Source organism: Mesoplodon bidens (assembly GCF_964165515.1).
Source record: "Mesoplodon bidens genome assembly, chromosome: 4".
Classification (NCBI taxonomy): domain Eukaryota; kingdom Metazoa; phylum Chordata; class Mammalia; order Artiodactyla; family Ziphiidae; genus Mesoplodon; species Mesoplodon bidens.
In genome coordinates, this window is record NC_138160.1 from 65,282,864 (window position 1) to 65,303,044 (window position 20,181).

Sequence of the window (20,181 nt, forward strand, 5' to 3'; positions counted from 1 at the left end):
GCTATTGTGAATAGAGCTGCAATGAACATTTTGGTACATGTCTCTTTTGGAATTATGGTTTTCTCAGGGTATATGCCCAGTAGTGGGATTGCTGGGTCATATGGTAGTTCTATTTGTAGTTTTTTAAGGAACCTCCATACCGTTCTCCATAGTGGCTGTACCAATTCACATTCCCACCAGCAGTGCAAGAGTGTTCCCTTTTCTCCACACCCTCTCCAGCATTTATTGTTTCTAGATTCCTTGATGATGGCCATTCTGACTGGTGTGAGATGATATCTCATTGTAGTTTTGATTTGCATTTCTCTAATGATTAATGATGTTGAGCATTCTTTCATGTGTTTGTTGGCAGTCTGTATATCTTCTTTGGAGAAATGCCTATTTAAGTCTTCTGCCCATTTTTGGATTGGGTTGTCTGTTTTTTTGCTATTGAGCTGCATGAGCTGTTTATAAATTTTGGAGATTAATCCTTTGTCAGTTGCTTCATTTGCAAATATTTTCTCCCATTCTGAGGGTTGTCTTTTGGTCTTCTTTATGGTTTCCTTTGCTGTGCAAAAGCTTTGAAGTTTCATTAGGTCCCATTTGTTTATCTTTGTTTTTATTTCCATTTCTCTAGGAGGTGGGTCCAAAAGGATCTTGCTGTGATTTATGTCATAGAGTGTTCTACCTATGTTTTCCTCTAAGAGTTTGATAGTTTCTGGCCTTACATTTAAGTCTTTAATCCATTTTGAGCTTATTTTTGTGTATGGTGCTAGGGAATGATCTAATCTCAAACTTTTACATGTCCCTGTCCAGTTTTCCCAGCACCACTTATTGAAGAGGCTGTCCTTTCTCCACTGTACATTCCTGCCTCCTTTATCAAAGATAAGTTGGCCATATGTGCGTGGGTTTATCTCTGGGCTTTCTATCCTGATCCACTGATCTATCTTTCTGTTTTTATGCCAGTACCAGACTGTCTTAATTACTGTAGCTTTGTAGTATAGTCTGAAGTCAGGGAGCCTGATTCCTCCAGCTCCGTTTTTCGTTCTCAAGATTGCTTTAGCTATTCGGGGCCTTTTGTTTTTCCAAACAAATTTTGAAATTTTTTGTTCTAGTTCTGTGAAAAATGCCATTGGTAGTTTGATAGGGATTGCATTGAATCTGTAGATTGCTTTCGGTAGTAGAGTCATTTTCACAATATTGATTCTTCCAATCCAGGAGCATGGTATATCTCTCCATCTATTTGTATCATCTTTAATTTCTTTCATCAGTGTCTTATAGTTTTCTGCATACAGGTCTTTTGTCTCCTTAGGTAGGTTTATTCCTAGATATTTTATTCTTTTTGTTGCGATGGTAAATGGGAGTGTTTTCTTGATTTCATTTTCAGATTTTTCATCATTAGTGTATAGGAATGCCAGAGATTTCTGTACATTAATTTTATATCCTGCTACTTTACCAAATTCATTGATTAGCTCTAGTAGTTTTTCGGTAGCATCTTTAGGATTCTCTATGTATAGTATCATGTCATCTGCAAACAGTGACAGCTTTACTTCTTCTTTTCCAATTTGGATTCCTTTTATTTCCTTTTCTTCTCTGATTGCTGTGGCTAAAACTTCCAAAACTATGTTGAATAAGAGTGGTGAGAGTGGACAGCCTTGTCTTGTTCCTGATCTTAGTGGAAATGGTTTCAGTTTTTCACCATTGAGGACAATGTTGGCTGTGGGTTTGTCATATATGGCCTTTATTATGTTGAGGAAAGATCCCTCTATACCTACTTTCTGCAGGGTTTTTATCATAAATGGGTGTTGAATTTTGTCGAAAGCTTTCTCTGCATCTATTGAGATGATCATATGGTTTTTCTCCTTCAACTTGTTAATATGGTGTATTACATTGATTGATTTGCGTATATTGAAGAATCCTTGCATTCCTGGGATAAACCCCACTTGATCATGGTGTATGATCCTTTTAATGTGCTCTTGGATTCTGTTTGCTAGTATTTTGTTGAGGATTTTTGCATCTATGTTCATCAGTGATATTGGCCTGTAGTTTTCTTTCTTTGTGACATCCTTGCCTGGTTTTGGTATCAAGGTGATGTCGGCCTCGTAGAATGAGTTTGGGAGTGTTCCTCCCTCTGCTATATTTTGGAAGAGTTTGAGAAGGATAGGTGTTAGCTCTTCTCTAAATGTTTGATAGAATTCACCTGTGAAGCCATCTGGTCCTGGGCTTTTGTTTGATGGAAGATTTTTAATCACAGTTTCAATTTCAGTGCTTGTGATTGGTCTATTCATATTTTCTATTTCTTCCTGAGTCAGTCTTGGCAGGTTGTGCATTTCTAAGAATGTGTCCATTTCTTCCAGGTTGTCCATTTTATTGGAATAGAGTTGCTTATAGTAATCTCTCATAATCTTTTGTATTTCTGCAGTGTCAGTTGTTACTTCTCCTTTTTCATTTCTAATTCTATTGATTTGAGTCTTCTCCCTTTTTTTCTTGATGAGTCTGGCTAATGGTTTGTCAATTTTGTTTATCTTCTCAAAGAACCAGCTTTTAGTTTGGTTGATCTTTGCTATCGTTTCCTTCATTTCTTTTTCATTTATTTCTGATCTGATCTTTATGATTTCTTTCCTTCTGCTAGCTTTGGGGTATTTTTGTTCTTCTTTCTCTAATTGCTTTAGGTGCAGGGTCAGGTTGTTTACTCGAAATGCTTCCTGTTTCTTAAGGTGGGATTGTATTGCTATAAACTTCCCCCTTAGAACTGCTTTTGCTGCGTCCCATAGGTTTTGGGTCGTCGTGTCTCCATTGTCATTTGTTTCTAGGTATTTTTTAATTTCCTCTTTGATTTCTTCAGTGATCACTTCGTTATTGAGTAGTGTATTGTTTAGCCTCCATGTGTTTGTATTTTTTACACATCTTTTCCTGTAATTGATGTCTAGTCTCATAGCATTGTGGTCGGAGAAGATACTTGATACAATTTCAATTTTCTTAAAATTACCGAGGCTTGATTTGTGACCCAAGATATGATCTATCCTGGAGAATGTTCCATGAGCACTTGAGAAAAATGTGTATTCTGTTGTTTTTGGATGGAATGTCCTATAAATATCAACTAAGTCCATCTCGTTTAATGTATCATTTAAAGCTTGTGTTTCCTTATTTATTTTCATTTTGGATGATCTGTCCATTGGTGAAAGTGGGGTGTTAAAGTCCCCTACTATGAGTGTGTTACTGTCGATTTCCCCTTTTATGGCTGTTAGTATTTGCCTTATGTATTGAGGTGCTCCTATGTTGGGTGCATAAATATTTACAATTGTTATATCTTCTTCTTGGATCGATCCCTTTATCGTTATGTAGTGTCCTTCCTTGTCTCTTCTAATAGTCTTTATTTTAAAGTCTATTTTGTCTGATATAAGAATTGCTACTCCAGCTTTCTTTTGATTTCCATTTGCATGGAATATCTTTTTCCATCCCTTTACTTTCAATCTGTATGTGTCTCTAGGTCTGAAGTGGGTCTCTTGTAGACAGCATATATATGGGTCTTGTTTTTGTATCCATTCAGCCACTCTGTGTCTTTTGGTGGGAGCATTTAGTCCATTTACATTTAAGGTAATTATTGATATGTATGTTCCTATTCCCATTTCCTTAATTGCTTTGGGTTCGTTATTGTAGGTATATTCCTTCTGTTGTGTTTCTTGCCTAGAGAAGTTCCTTTAGCATTTGTTGTAAAGCTGGTTTGGTGGTGCTGAACTCTCTCAGCTTTTGCTTGTCTGTAAAGGTTTTAATTTCTCCATCAAATCTGAATGAGATCCTTGCTGGGTAGAGTAATCTAGGTTGCAGGTTTCTCTCCTTCATCACTTTAATTATGTCCTGCCACTCCCTTCTGGCTTGTAGGGTTTCTGCTGAGAGATCAGCTGTTAACCTTATGGGGATTCCCTTGTGTGTTATTTGTTGTTTTTGCCTTGCTGCTTTTAATATGATTTCTTTGTGTTTAATTTTTGACAGTTTGATTAATATGTGTCTTGGTGTATTTCTCCTTGGATTTATTCTGTATGGGACTCTCTGTGCCTCCTGGACTTGATTAACTATTTCCTTTCCCAAATTAGGGAAGTTTTCAACTATAATCTCTTCAAATATTTTCTCAGTCCCTTTCTTTTTCTCTTCTTCTTCTGGAACCCCTATAATTCGAATGTTGGTGCGTTTAATGTTGTCCCAGAGATCTCTGAGACTCTCCTCTGTTCTTTTCATTCTTTTTTCTTTATTTTGCTCTGCATCAGTTATTTCCACTATTTTATCTTCCACCTCACTTATCCGTTCTTCTGCCTCAGTTATTCTGCTATTGATCCCATCTAGAGTATTTTTCATTTCATTTATTGTGTTTTTAATCGATGCTTGATTCATCTTTAGTTCTTCTAGGTCCTTGTTAACTGTTTCTTGCATGTTGTCTATTCTATTTCCAAGATTATGGATCATGGAAATAGAATCTTGGATCAGCTTTACTATCATTATTCTGAATTCTTTTTCAGGTAGACTGCCTATTACCTCTTCATTTGTTAGGTCTGGTAGGTGTTTATCTTGCTCCTTCACCTGCTGTGTGTTTTTCTGCCTTCTCATTTTGCTTATGTTACTGTGTTTGGGGTCTCCTTTTTGCCGGCTGCAGATTCGTAGTTCCCGTTGTTTTTGGTGTCTGACCCCAGTGGCTAAGGTTGTTTCAGTAGGTTGGGTAGGCTTCCTGGTGGGGGGGACTAATTCCTGTGCTCTGGTGGTTGAGGCTCGATCTTGTCTTTCTGGTGGACAGGTCCACGTCTGGTGGTGTGTTTTGGGGTGCCTATGGCCTTATTATGTTTTTAGGTAGCCTCTCTGCTAATGGGTGGGGTTGTGTTCCTGCCTTGCTAGTTGCTTGGCATAGGGTGACCTGCACTGTAGCTTGCTGGTCGTTGACTGAAGCTGGGTGCTGGTGTTGGGATGGAGATCTCTGGGAGATTTTCGCTGCTTGATATTATGTGGAGCTGGGAGGTCTGTTGTGGACCCGTGTCCTGAAGTTGGCTCTCCCACTTCAGAGGCACAGCACTGGCTCCTGGCTGCAGCACCAAGAGCCTTTCATCCACCCGGCTCAGAGTAACAGGGAGAAAAAGTAGAAAGAAAGAATTAGTAGAAGAAAGAAAGAGAGAGGGAAAGAAAGGAAGAAGGGAAGAAAGGAAGGAAGGAAGGAAGAAAGAAAGGAGGGAGGGAGGGAGGGAGGAAGGATGGAAAGAAAGGAGGGAGGGAGGGAGAAAGGAAAGGAAGAAAGACAGGAGGGAGGGAGGAAGGAAAGAAAAAGAAAGTGGAAAGAAGAAGGGTGGGAGGGAGGAAAGAAAAAGAAAGAAGGAAAGGAGGAGCGGAGGGAGGGAGGGAGGAAGGGAGAGTAGGAAAAAAAGAAAGAGCAGGTAAAGTAAAATAGAATAAAGTATGAAATATAGTAGCGTTATTAAAATTAGAAAGTAATTATTGAAAAAAAAAAAAAAAAACCGGACCGATAGAACCCTGAGACATATGGTGGAAGCAAAGCTATACAGAGAGAATCTTACACAGAAGATTACACATACACATTCACAAAAAGAGAGCAGGGGGAAAAATCAAAAATCTTGCTCTCCAAGTCCACCTCCTCAATTTGGGATAATTCGTTGTAAAAAGAGGAAAAGGGCGAGAAGTCTGAAATCTTGCTCTCTAAGTCCACCTCCTTAATTTGGAATAATTCGTTGTAAAAAGAGGAAAAGGGGGGAAAGTCTTAAATCTTGTCCTCAAAGTCCACTTCCTCAATTTGGGATGATTCGCTGTCCATTCATGCACTCCACAGACGCAGGGCACATCAAATGGACCGTGGAGCTTTAATCCGCTGCCTCCGAGGCTGCACAGAGAGATTTCCCTGCCTCTGCTCTCACAGCTCCCGGGTCTCAGCCTTGGACCTGGCCCCGCCTCTGCGCGTAGGTCGCCGGAGGGCGTCCGTTCTTCGCTCAGACAGGACGGGTTTAAAGGAGCCGCTGATTCGGGGGCTCTGGCTCACTCAGGCAGAGGGGAGGGAGGGGCGCGCAGTGTGGGGCGGGCCTGCGGCGGCAGAGGCCGGCGTGACGTTGCAGCAGCCCGTGGCGCTCCGTGCGCTTTCCCGGGAAAGCCGTCCCCGGGTCTCGGGGACCCCAGCAGTGGCGGGGTGCACAGGCCCCCCGGAAGGCGGGGCGGACAGTGACCCGCGCTCGCACACAGGCCCCGCGGCGGCGGCGGCGGCGGCGGCGGCGGCGGGCCGCGGCGGGCGGGCGGCGGCGGCGGCGGCGGCCCACGCCCGTCTCCGAGGTCCGTGCCTTACCCGCGGCTCGTGCCTGTCACCGGCGCTTCCCCAAGCAGCCCTCTTAATGCCCTCTCCTCGCGCACCAGGAAACAAAAGGGAAAAAAGTCTCTTGCCTCTTCAGCAGCTCCAGACCCTTTCCCCGGACTCCCTCCGGGCTAGCCGTGGTGCACTAACTCCTTCAGGCTCTCTTCCTGCCGCCAGCCCCAGTCCTCTCCCTGCGCTCCGACTGAAAGCCGATACCCGAGCCTCAGCTCCCAGCCCCGCCCGCCACGGCGGCCGAGCAGACAAGCCTCTCGGGCTGGTGTGTGCCTGAGGGCACCGGTCCTCTGTGCCAGAATCTCTCCGCTTTGCCCTCCGCACCCCTGTTGCTGTGCTCTCCTCCGCTACTCCGAAGCTTTCCCCCTCCGCCACCTGCAGTCTCCGCCCGCGAAGGGGCTTGTAGTGTGTAGAAACCTTCCCCCCTTCACGGCTCCCTCCCACTGGTGCAGGTCCCGTCCCTATCCTATTGTCTCTGTTTATTCTTTTTTTCTTTTGCCCTACCCAGGTATGTGGGGAGCTTCTTGCCTTTTGGGGGGTCTGAGGTCTTCTGTCAGCGTTCAGTAGGTGTTCTGTAGGAGTTGTTCCACGTGTAGATGAATTTCTGATGTATCTGTGGGGAGGAAGGTGATCTCCGCGTCTTACTCTTCCGCCATCTTCCTCCGGGGTCCTGAAGCATGTCCTTGCCTCCCATCACACTGGAATCCCATCAAGCCTTCAGGCTTCCTACCAGCTTACAGGATGGAATCTGCTGGCGTCTCCCCGCTTTTCCCCTCCATTAATGGCAGGGTCCCAATGTGTACTTGCGACCCATGCTTTTCTCAAACCAGTGCTTCTCCCGTTTAGCGCGCGCCAACCCCCCTCGCGGGCTCCTTGCTGAAGAGTTTTTATCATAGATGGATCTTGAATTTTGTGAGAAGCTTTTTCTGCCTCTATTGAGATGATCATATGGTTTTTATTCTTCAGTTTGTTAATGTTGTGTGTTTCATTGATTGATTTGCAGATACCGGAAAATCCTTGCATCCCTGAGACAAATCCCCCTTAGTCATGGTATATGATCCTTTTAAAGTATTCTTGGATATCTTTTTAAATTAAAAATTTTATCTTTTGTTGCTGGAAAATAGAAATTAATTGATTTCTCTATTTTTATCTTATAACCAGCTATATTGCTAAACTTACATTATTTAAAATAATTTATCTATAGACTCTTAGAGTTTTTTTATAACTACAAATAATGATAGTTTATTAATAATGATAGTTTTGCTTCTTTCTTTACAGCCATTATGGCTTTTTAATTTATTTTTCTTGTTTATTGGCTAGTACTTCCAGTGGAAGCAGTGATTGTAAGTGTTCTTGTCTAGATCCATGTTTTTCAGTAATACCTTTTAAAAGTAAGTGAGCTTTATGATTCCATTTTGTGTGCCATATCTGTCTTCTGATGATGGAATGTGATATATTGAATTATATTTCTTATATCACATTACATGTGATAAGAAGTAAGAAGAAATACGTTTTATTTTTGTTGGGTTGTTTGTGGTAGGTTTTGATTTTGCTCCTTTTTTCAGGGCAGCAGTTTGCCCTGGGACATCAATTCTTTGATAGATCTAAGAGTTGTTCATTTTATGTTTGTTCAGCTTTTTAATTTTTTAAAATTTATTTTAAAAAATTTTACTGAAGTATAGTTGATTTACAATAATGTATTCGTTTCAGGTGTACAGCAAAGTGATTCAGTTTTTCATATGTATATATATATTTTTTTACAGATTCTTTTTCATTATAGGTTATTAAAAGATATTGAATATATTTCCCTGTGTTATACAGTAAATCCATGTTATTTTATCTATTTTATTTATATTAGTGTGTATCTGTTAATTCCATACTCCTAATTTATCCCTCTTCTCCCTTTCCCTTTTGGTAACCATAAGTTTATTTTCTATGTCTGTGAGTCTGTTTCTGTTTTGTAAATAAATTCATTTGTATTATTTTTTAGATTCTGCATATAAGTGATATATTTGTCTCTGTGTGACTTCACTTAGTGTGATAATCTCTAGGTCCATCCATGTTGCTGCAAATGGCAGTATTGCATTCTTTTTTTGGCTGAGTAATATTCCATTGTGTGTGTGTGTACACACACACACACACACACACACCACATCTTCTTTACCCATCCATCTGTTGATGGATACTTAGATTGCTTCCATGTCTTGGCTATTATAAACAGTGCTGTTATGGACATTGGGGTACATACATCTTTTTGAATTAGAGTTTTCATCTTTTCTGGATATATGCCCAGAAGTGGGATTGCTGGATCATATGGTAGCTCTACTTTTAGTTTTTTAAGGAACCTCCAGACTGTTTTCCATAGTGGCTGTACCAATTTACATGCCTTCCAACAGTTTAGGAGGGTTCCCTTTTCTTAATACTCTCTCCAGCATTTATTATTTGTAAACTTTTTGATGATAGCCATTCTGACTGGTGTGAGGTGATCTCATTGTAGTTTTGATTTGCATTTCTCTAATAATTAGTGATACTGAGCATCTTTTCATGTGACTGTTGGCCATCTGTATGTCTTTGGAAAAACGCTTCTGCCCATTTTTTGATTGGGTTGTTTGTTTGATATTGAGGTGTATGAACTGTTTGGATATTTCTGAAATTAACCCTTCATTGCATCATTTGCAAATATTTTCACCCCTTCTGTAGGTTGTCTTTTCATTTTGTTTATGGCTTCCCTGCTGTGCAAAAGCTTTTGAGTTTGATTAGGTCCCATTTGTTTATATTTGCTTTTGTTTCTTTTGCCTTGGCAGACTGACCTAAGAAAATATTGCTATGATTTACAGCTAAGAATGTTTTGCCTATGTTCTCTCCTAGGAGTTTTATGGTGTCATGTCTTATATTTAGATCTTCAAACCACTTTGAGCTTATCTTTTTATATGGTGTGAGGAAGTGTTCTAATTTCATTGATTTACATGAGATTGTCTAGCTTTCCCAACACCACTTGTTGAAGAGACTGTCTTTTCTCCATTGTACATTCTTGCCTCCTTTGTCAAAGATTAATTGACTATTGGTGTGTGGGTTTATTTCTGGGCTCTGTCTTTTGTTCCATTGATCCATATGTCTGTTTCTGTGCCAATACCATGCTATTTTGATTGTTGTAGCTTTGTAGTATTATCTTAAGTCTTGGAGGCTTATGTCTCCAGCTTTGTTCTTTTGTGAGGATTGCTTTGGCAATTCTGGGTCTTCTGTGGTTCCATATAAATTTTAGGGTTATTTGTTCTAGTTCTGTGAAAAATGTGATGGGTAATTTGATAGGGATCACATTAAATCTGTAGATTGCCTTGGATAGTATGGCCATTTTAACAATATTAATTCTTCCAATCCAAGAGCATGGGATATCTTTCCATTTCTTTGAATCATCTTCAGTTTCCTTTATCAATGTTTTATAGTTCTCAGCATATAAGTCTTTCACTTCCTTGGTCAGGTTTATTCCTAGGTATTTTTTTAATACAATTTTTAAAGGGTTCTTTTTTTTTTATTTTCTGATATTTCTTTGTTTAAAGTAATGCAAAATATTTCTGTAAATACTGTAGCCTGCTACCTTGCTGAATTCGTTTATCAGCTCTCATAGTTGTTGTGTGGAGTCTTTAGAGTTTTCTATATAGAGTATCATGTCATCTACATATAATGACAATTTTACCTCTTTCCTTCCAATTTCGATACCTTTTCTTCTTTTTCTTGTACAATTGCTGTGGCTAGGACTTCCAGTACTATGTTGAATAGAAGTTAGGTTTATTCCTAGGTATTTTATTGTTCAGCTTTTTTCTTGTTGTGAGGATGGAAGTGACATGTTCCAAGCTCTTTACATGGAGCAGACACCAAGAAGTCATTAGTATTTTTTGTAACACAAGTTGGCTGGCTTTCATTTATCTAATGTTGTCTTGCTTTTCATTTTTCTGCAGCTGTCTTTATTTCATTTTCATTTTTTATGGGTATTTTTGCTAGGTATAAAATTCTGCTTTGAAAGTCTTTATTTTCTTTAAAGATGTCATTTCATTGTCTTTTGGCCCTCATTATTTCTAGTGAAGAGTCAGTAATAGTTTTTATATTTGTTTCCTTGTATTTAATGTGCCCTTTCCCTCAGTCTGTTTTCAAGATAGCCTCTTTATTTTTGGTTTTCACCAGTTTTACTGTGGTGGGCCTCAATGTTGTTTTCTTTGTATTTATCCTATTTGGCATTTATTGAACTCCTTGGATGTGTGTGTCAATATTTTTCATCAAATTTGGGGAATTTCTTACCATTTTTTTAAATGTCCTGATCTTTCTTCTCCTTCTGGGAGATAGTCTATCTATGTATATGTAATCCATATCTGTATTAGACTGTTTTATACCATCCCATGGGTCTTTGATGCTCTTTTTATATTTCTTCATTCTTTTTTCTCTGGGTTCTTCAGATTTGATCACTTTTGTTGACCTTTCTTTATGTTCTCTGATTCTTTTGCCATCTTCAATCTACTATTAAGCCTATCCATTAAGGTTTCTATTTTAGTTGGATTATACTTTTCAGTTATAGAATTTGGGGGGAGGGTTTTCCAGTTTCTATTTCTCTGTTCAGATTTTTAAAAATCTGTTTATACATTTAGCCAGTATTTGCTTTTCATTCTTTAAATGTGTTTTCCTTTAGGTCCTTGATTATATTTTAGAATAGATATTTTAAAGTGTTTTGTGTTTAATCCAATGTCTTGGCCATCTCATGGTTAGTTTTAGTTTTATAGGGGCTCACATTTTCCTGTCTTTGGTAATTTTTTATTATGTACTGTCATTATTGATATGCTTTAGAGACTTTAGATTCTTTTAGCTTTTTTTAAAGGGATTTTTTTGCTGAAGAAGGCTTATTTATGTTTAAGCAGGTATTTTATGTCTGCTTACCCTGAGCTTGTGTAGTCTTTATTTTTTATTTTTTTAACAGATGGATCTATGGATATCCTAAGGTGTTTACAGTCTGGCAGGACTCATCCCCCAAATCTGTTTTGCCTGTAGATTTTGTAAGATCTTTGATTTGGCATTGCACAGTTCAGGTTAATGAGGTGCTAATGTCTATTTTGGTTGGTCTAGACTACCAATATCCCCCAACATTGCTTGACTTCTATTATCTCTATTCTGTTCCCAACCATATAATAGCCATTTTCTGTTATGCCTCATCTAGGGTCACTCTATTAATGTGTTCTCAGTTCTGGTCCAAGGACTCAAAAAGTCCTTGAACACAGTCTCCTGATGCTCCCCTTTTTAGTGTCTTATCTCTGACTTCTCAGCCCAGTAGAGCAATTGTAGGCTTACTGGTCACCATGCAGAAATTGTCCCCAAGCAGAGAGCCTGGGCAGTTATGGGCTCACCTATTGAGTTTTCCTATAGGGACCATGTATTGTACTTCCTATTGTCCAGAACCTGAAAACAATTGCCTCATACATTTTGTCTAGTTTTATGGTTGGTTACCATAATGAAATGGCAGTTTGGCATCATTATTTCATCATAGCCAGAAGTGGAAATTCTCACCTTTGTTTGTTTAACCGTTAAAAAATAAAAAAAGAATCCTTAACATTGTGAAATATTTTTCATATTCCCTAACAGAAAACAACCATCAAGATGATTTAACAGATGGTCTAAAACTTGCACGGAACATATTTTGATAGCAAAATTTATGGCTTAGACATATAAATTTATATTCAGTAAAAGAAATGTGAAACATAACTCTCATTTTTAGATGGCTTAATGGTACAAATAACTCCAGAGACCATGGATGGCTTGCGGCTAGCTCTACGAGAACAAAAAGACTTTAAAATTACATGTGGGAAAGTTGATGCTGTAGACATGAGAGAATATGTGGACATCTGCTGGGTAGATTCTGAAGAAAAAGGAAACAAAGGGTAGGAACTTTTTGTTACCAAAATGTAATTGATTTGATGGAGGAGAAAGGATAAAAACATCCTGTTAACAAAACTAAATATTTTATAAATAAATATAGAATTATACCATTAATTTAAATGCATATACTCCAATTAATAAATGCAGTCTGGTTTTTTCAAAAATGTACCTAACCAGCACCATGTATGTTTTCTTAGTCAGGATGTTGTAAATTATTAAAGGGTGGTCAGTTTGGGAGGGGGCAAATGATAAAATGTGCATTGTGTAGCGGTGTAGGCTTGATGCCAGGTCTGAGAAAGACAAGATACTTTGTCTGTTATATGGTACATTGAGGCACACACATATTTCCCCCCCCCAGACTGCCTTTTATATACCAGATATGTATTTTCATGGAATTATTTTTATCAAATAAGTAATGGATTCCCTTTGGGTGTTTATTCTGTATTATACTGATGCACTGTAAATGCAAACAACTGAATTCAATAATATGTACATTAGAGGCCTTACAGAATATTACTGCCATTCCCTCCTCTCTTTAGTTACCCATTTTCTTTCTTTTTTGGAGACTGGCTAAGGGATCTGGAGCAAAAAAGGAAGAGGAGGGCTAATGCTGAAGGATTCCAAGATAGAGTTTTGAAATTCATGAGACAGCTTTTCTGTTAGGAGACTAAGGTATTTTAAACCTCAGGTCTGAATTGGGCATATGAAAAAGTAGATATAATTTGCTACACAATCAAGAAATCTTGGTAAATGAATATGAGCTAAGTTTTAATTATTTTTTTGTATAATTGAGATGTCTTACTGCTGCTTTAAATTTATAGCTTTCATAATTTTTATCCTTATTCCATTTGTTCAAGTCTAATAATTTACTTCATAGAAAGTACTTTGGTATTAAATAAATCTGTTCTATTATATTTTATTCTGCAGTGTTATTAGTTCAGTGGATGGAATATCATTACAAGGATTTCCAAGTGAAAAAATAAAACTGGAAGCAGATTTTGAAACTGATGAGAAGATTGTAAAGTGTACTGAGGTAACTTAGAAAGACGTTTCCTTCCATTTACCTGCTGTGTTTGGATATGTTTTTGTTAATTTGGAGATTTCGCAGTACTCAACCTCTGAATGTTTAAGTGCAGCGTATTACACTTTCATTACACCTTGAGACACACATATCTCCACCCCAGACTGCCTTATATACACCAGATTTGCATTTCCATAGGATCATTTCAGGTTATTGTATAGTGGTACTGCCTGTCAGCTCACAGTTAAGTTTTCACAGGATTGCCATCTTTGTACAATAACATGTTATTTGACCATGGTGTTTTCATTTTTCTCTTATTTTACAAAAAATAAAATATTTTATAGATATCAGTTAATCAGCACTCACATATGAAAGTTAGTTTTGCATGTTCCAGTTTTTTAAAAATGAGAGAATATGAAACTGTAGCCTCACAGCCCCTTAGTCTACCTCCATTCTCCCCCTCACTCTACCTCCTGGGTCAGACAATCAATGTTACTGATTCCTTAGGTATTCTTTGTGATTTTACACATGTAGAAGATAGAAACTATAGAGGGTATAGAAATTATAGAACATTATTTCTTTGTTTGATCTTAACTTCATTATTATGTCCTTATGGGATGGTGATCTTATAGGGTGGGCTCATTAGTACCCTTCTTTAAACTGAGTTAACAAAGCTTTTGTTGCTACAAGTTAACTTTAGGCAAAAATAGCTAAGTCATTCCCATATTCCCTAATCTTTGGTTTTAAGTTTTTACTTATGCTATAGATCAGGCTATATATATAGTGTGTGTGTGTGTGTGTGTGTGTATATATATATATATATATATATATATATATATATATATATATATATATATACATACTATATATGTAATGTTTCTAACTAGTGAATTTCATGGCACTAACATTGGAATTTTATAAAGTTGGAGGTAGCAATTGTTGCATTTTTAAAGCTACTTTTAATCATGACTTGTTTCCTAATTAAATACATTTCAGGTGTTCTACTTTCTAAAGGACCAGGATTTATCTATTTCGGCAACTCCTTATCAGTTTGCAAAAGAAATAGCCATGGCTTGTAGTGCTGCACTGTGCCCTCACCTGAAAACTCTAAAGAGTAATGGGATAAATAAAATTGGCCTCAGAGTTTCCATTGACACTGATATGGTGAGGCATGTTTTTGTGATGTATTTTTGAAATGAATATATCTTATATTAAAATAATCAAAAGTTTTTCTTTAACCTTTTACTATGAGATCACTGAAGAGAACTAAAGTTTGTTGAACATTAATGTTCGGTACACACTTCCTGTACATTATCTCCTTTACTGTCCACAGCAGGGGCCAGCAAACTATTTTTGGGTCAGACAGTAAATAATTTAGGCATTGCGGTCTGTCAGATTTCTTTCACAACTACTTAACTGTGCCATTATAGTGTGAAAGCAGCTGTAGACAGTATGTAAACTAAACAGCTTAGCTGTGTTCCAGTGAAACTTTGTTTACAAAAACAGTTGGTGGGCCACATTGGCCCACAGGCCATAGTTTGCTGACCCCTGCTCCACAACATTCCTGCTTGATAAGTAGGTTTTTAAATTATGCTGACTGAATTCTATATTCATGTGACTTAAAATTACAAAAGTCTAAAAATGTTAAAAAAGGAAAATTTTCAGTTTTTTCCTCCCATGTAGGGAAAAACCTATTTCTTCCCTCCTATGTCTTTCCTGTGTGTCTCTTTCACTACTCACGGAAAACACTTCTGCTCACCAGATGTGTGGAGGCTTTCCCCTACCCCAGCAAGCAATTCTCAGGCACAAGCAGGGTGTCCAAGAATTCAACTCAATTCTGACTTGATCTACCTGGAGATAGCATCAGATCCTACAGCTCTTACAAGACTGCCTCCTCCCCCACTTCATATGCCAGTCAGTTATCACCTGTGCTTCTGACCAACCATTTATAGATCAGAGCTTCCAATGACCCCCTCCTCCTTGGGTTCAATTAACTTGCTTGAGCGGCTCACAGAACTCAGGGGAACATTTGCTTATGTCTGTCAGTTCACTAAAGGCTATACAGATGAACAGCCAGATGAAGATATACATAGGGCAAGGTCTGGTAGAGTCCTGAGCAGGAGTTTCTGTCTCCGCGGAGTAGGGGTGCATCACCCTCCCAGTGTGGATGTATTCACCAGCCTGAAAGCTCTCTCAACCCACTTCTACTGAGATTTTATGGAGGTTTCCTCATGTAGGCATGATCAATTATTAACTCAGTTTTTAGCCCCTCTCCCCTCTCTGGAGAATGAGGGGTAGGGCTGGAAATTTAAAACTTCTAATCATGGGCTTGGTCTTTCTGGTGAACAGCCCCTATCTAGGAGCCCATCGAGAGTTGACTCAAAAGAACAAAAGATGCTCCTCCCTCTCTTATCACTTAGGAATTTACAATTTTTTTAGAAGCCCTGTGTCAGGGATGGGATCAAAGATAAATATTAGAATAAGAGATGTTACTGGTATTCTTATCACTTAGGAAATGACAAGGGTTTTAGGAGCTTTATGCCAGGAATTCGGGTCAGAGACCAATATATATTTTCTATTATCTCACAGATGTGTATATATTGGGACCACCTCATTAAACATGCTAGAGAGCAGCATTCACACAGTACTCTATTTAATTGGTGACCTCTGGAGATATTAACTCCAGGCTACAATGTAAATGGTTCCCAGTAGAGTTGCATCAGGTAATAGCCTTGGAAAGATCTCCTTCCTACCCTTGACTCCTAACCCTTCAGTCCACTTGCATACTCCCCCTCATCCTCCCTTCTTGGTCAGGCAGTCAAATGTTATCCATTTCTATGTATTCTTTGTAATTTTTTGCATGTATGAGCAATTAAGTTTGTACGTCCTTTTTGTTCTCTTTTCACTTTTTTTTAAACAGTGCTTCTTTAACTTAATATATCTGAGAGATATTTCATATTAACTACATATTCTTTTTAAAGTTGCACAGTAGTAGTTGATTATATAAATGTACCATAACTTATTTAGTGTTTATGCATGTTTGGTATGTCCTGGTTGATATTTAAGGTATCCACAATATTTTGTTTTTGCATAGGTGTGAGTATATAAGAAACATTCCTAGAAGTAGAATTGCCAGGTCCAAGTATGTACTCAATAGATATTACCATATTGTCTCAAATAGAGGTTATGACAATTTATATTTCTACCACAATTTATGAGTGTTCTTTCTCTCACATCCTTATCAAAGCAGTATATAATCAAACTTTTGAACTTTGCCAATTTGATAGGTGAAAAGTGGTACTCCAGTAGTATTTTTTTTACTATTTATTTATTTGGTTGTGCCAGGTCTTAGTTGCAGCCCATGAGCTCCTTAGTTGCGGCAGGCATGCTCCTTAGTTGTGGCACATGGGCGCCTTAGTTTTGGCATGTGAACTCAGTTGCGGCATGTGGGATCTAGTTCCCTGACCAGGGATCAAACCTGGGCCCCCTGCCTTGGAAACGTGGAGTGTTAACCACTGCACCACCAGGGAAGTCCCAAGCCAGTAGTATTTTAATGTGCCTTTTAAACTGTTTTTGACATCCAGTATAATAGATTTCAGTCCAGGTTGTTCATTAGAATGGTCAATCTTTTTTTTTTTTTTTTTTTGGCGGCACCACGCCGCTTGTGGGATCTTAGTTCCCCGAGCAGGGATCGAACTCACGCCCCCTGCAATGGAAGCGTGGAGTCTTAACCTCTGGATCACCGGGGAAGTCCCAGAATGGTCAATCTTAACATGAACAATTTCATATGTTGAAGGTTTGCTCTTCTTCGGGCAGGATGTGTTACAGTTCTTATTGGAAAAAAGAACTTACATTTTTATCTCACTATTAAAAGTTCCTTTTTCAAGGAAGCACCTGATAATTATTTGAGTAAGCATTGTTAATTTTTTTAGTCATATGTATTAAAATGTAATTTTCACCAGCAAAATTAAATTCAAATATTATTTTATGATAAATTCAAAATATTTTTAAGTAGATCTTTTTTTAAATACCAAGGGGTTTTTATTTAAGTCATGTTGACAATTATTCAAAACCTTGGTCCGCCAATGTGTTTACATGTTCATTGAGAAGAAACCTGAAGTATGAAGTAGTGGCAATTTTATTTTCATAGTATCTGTGGACGGGACAATTATAATTTATGTAGTAGATAGAAGAAATAAAGGGGAATGTAAAACATTATTTTATGAACAAAATATCAAGTATTTTCTTAACGTGCTTAAATTGAATGATATTCTTAAATAGTTTATTTTATATTCATCTGCTGAACTAAACAAGATTGCTCACTTTCTAGGGTTGACTCATCAAGATTTTTTTTTTCCAGGTTGAATTTCAGGCAGGATCTGAAGGCCAACTTCTTCCTCAGCATTATCTAAATGATCTTGATAGTGCTCTAATCCCTGTGATCCACGGTGGGACCTCCAACTCTACTAGTTTACCATTAGAAATAGAATTAGTATTTTTTATTATTGAAAATCTTTTTTAGTGAAAGGACGTGAGTCGTATTATATTGCAAACTGATTTGTTAAAACTAACTCCAGCACTAAAGCTGAAATGCCACAAACACTAAAAGTAAATATGTTTGATATTTGAAACATGTTAAGCTTTGCTTTTTAGGCAGGAATGATCTTTTAAAAATCATTAGCACAATATTAAATATCCAAAAGCTTAAGAGATGCACAGTTTTTGAAGCTTTTACACTTTACAAGTACTGAAGAAGACAAGGATTTCTTCTGTCTTTAAAAAATTTGTAGCATTTAACTGTGTTATTTAAATGCTAAGCCAAAGTATCTGCATTTAGGTATACCTCTTTATGCCAAGAATGATTTTAATGAAGGCTCTTTTCAGATGTAAGCTTATGAAGGAACTACCTTTTTTGTTTATATGCCAGTTAAATTACTGGTTTCTAAAGTCTGTTAAAAATGTATTTCAATGGCACAGACCAGTTTCCAGATCTTAGACTTATATGGTAATTCTTTGAATAAGGCAGATAACTTATTTGTATAATTGGAGTGGAGACCTACCTCCATGATTAGATAAACTGATTGTTTGCATTAAAATCAGAATTTTGCCTTTTTTCTTTTCAAATTATTATTTTATATATACCTATATGGTTTTCTCTTTATTAAATGGGTATTCTTAAAGTAATTGTGGGTGCTTCAGGATTTTGTGCTTCTATAATTAAGTATATTGTTTTTATAGCGAGAACATGTGATTTGGTATGTGTTTTATAAATCTTTAATAATTTATAAATAGGTAATATTTTTGTATTGCAGTGCATTATTTTTCCTCCTTTCCTTCCAAAGTATACCACTGTATATACCACTTCTAAGAGTGACTGACGACAGGCCAGATGACCCTTGAAGTAGTCATTATGTAGCAATAAATGAAGCCTGAAACAGGTGTTTTTTTAACTTCTTTAAACCTTAAAAGTTTCTTGGAAAGCCTACATATTTTCATTGACACCAATGTATTAAATATAAATTTTAATGAACTACTTACTTTTGCATATTTTAAATTCTTTATATGGTAGTTATTTTTTATAACAGGATATTAACATAAGTTAAATTCTATGTATTTGAAACTGTTACAGAACTTTCTTCTTTACTTCAAATAGAAAGAAATTTTTAAAGTACGTTGTGTTAAAAAAAGTAATGGTCATATTTTAGTTAATCCTGTCATTTAACTTATTTAAAATAATAATCATTATTTTAATGCTTTTTTTATTCTAATGTGGAATATATATGTTTTTGTATCAAAAACACTCCTGTGTCTCAAGAAAAAGAAACTACACTAAATAGCCCTGTTTTAAGAAAGTATTTATGAAGCATCTCAACCTGAAGATGAAGTCAGGGTTATAACTCAGGTTCTTAGGTCTCAGGCTAGGAAAAAACTGAGAATTTGAATCAGTTTGGTCATATGATTCCTACTGAATCACATCTGTAGTACTAGCTAAAGACACAGCATGGAGGAAAATATCAGTCTTTTGGAAGTAACTACTTTATAAACAATGTAAAGTGTTGCAGACATTAAATAAAATTAAGCAACATGTAATAACTTGTGAAATTTGTTGACATCATAAGCAATTGCATATCTAACTCAATTTGTTTTCTTTATATTTTTGTTTATTTTGCAGTATAAGTTAAGGGCACAATCTATGAATACTGAAGTTACTTTAAAATAACCAGAAGGTAGAGGACTCTTCCCATGATGGGATAGCTTTGGATTTGTTTCCCTAAATTCTCTACATTTAATAAAAATTGGAGTTACTGTGCCTTTGGAGGCACGTTTTAAAGTATTCTTTGTAGATGTACAATATGTTTCTGAATGCACTTGGTCATGTTCTTCCCATTGATAATTTAAAATTTTAATTTTTTTAAAGGTGAAGAAATAGAATGGTTCTTTGTACTCAGTCTGCAATGATCTATTTTTGGTCTATGCCTTTTAAGAATACTGTCGTTCCAGAATTTTGAAATATTAAGTAAAATTTAGCCCATTTGCTTTTGCAGCAATCCAGCAGACTTCGTATATGCATATATGCTTTCTATACGCAGAGCACTTTAGTAGTAGGCTTCATTGATTGAAAGATGAATAAAATAGTTCTTTCCCTCTTGGAGATGAATGTGTGAAGCAGATAATTAACAAAGTAAAAGTAGTTGCTAAAATAGAGATATGACTTCTGAGTAGCTGGTTGGAAAACAATCCAGGAGGATAGCCATACCAGTAATGAGAAGGTGTGGGCGTTAAACTTGTCTAGGCAAGAGCTGAAAATCTGAAGAGTCAGTAATATGTCAAAACATTCAACTTTCCCTTTTAAGGCAATTTACTTTAAAGAGTCTTCTGTGTTGTGTGAATATCTTACCTTATTTAATCATAAAAGTCATAA

General features: G+C 37.2%; 1 protein-coding gene across 3 annotated transcripts in view; it reads left to right on the top strand.

Moving 5' to 3' along the window:
- ZFYVE16 (zinc finger FYVE-type containing 16) overlaps positions 1–19,911 on the top strand; it is a 63,147-nt gene extending 43,236 nt beyond the window's left edge. For all 3 annotated transcript variants that reach the window (XM_081232032.1, XM_081232031.1, XM_081232033.1), the window contains 4 exons: positions 12,078–12,240; positions 13,166–13,271; positions 14,256–14,423; positions 17,620–19,911. In XM_081232032.1, coding sequence (XP_081088158.1) covers positions 12,078–12,240; positions 13,166–13,271; positions 14,256–14,423; positions 17,620–17,781 — 599 coding nt within the window. In that variant the 3' untranslated portion in view covers positions 17,782–19,911. The remainder of the gene's footprint in view (positions 1–12,077; positions 12,241–13,165; positions 13,272–14,255; positions 14,424–17,619) is intronic.
- Positions 19,912–20,181: the final 270 nt, after the last annotated feature.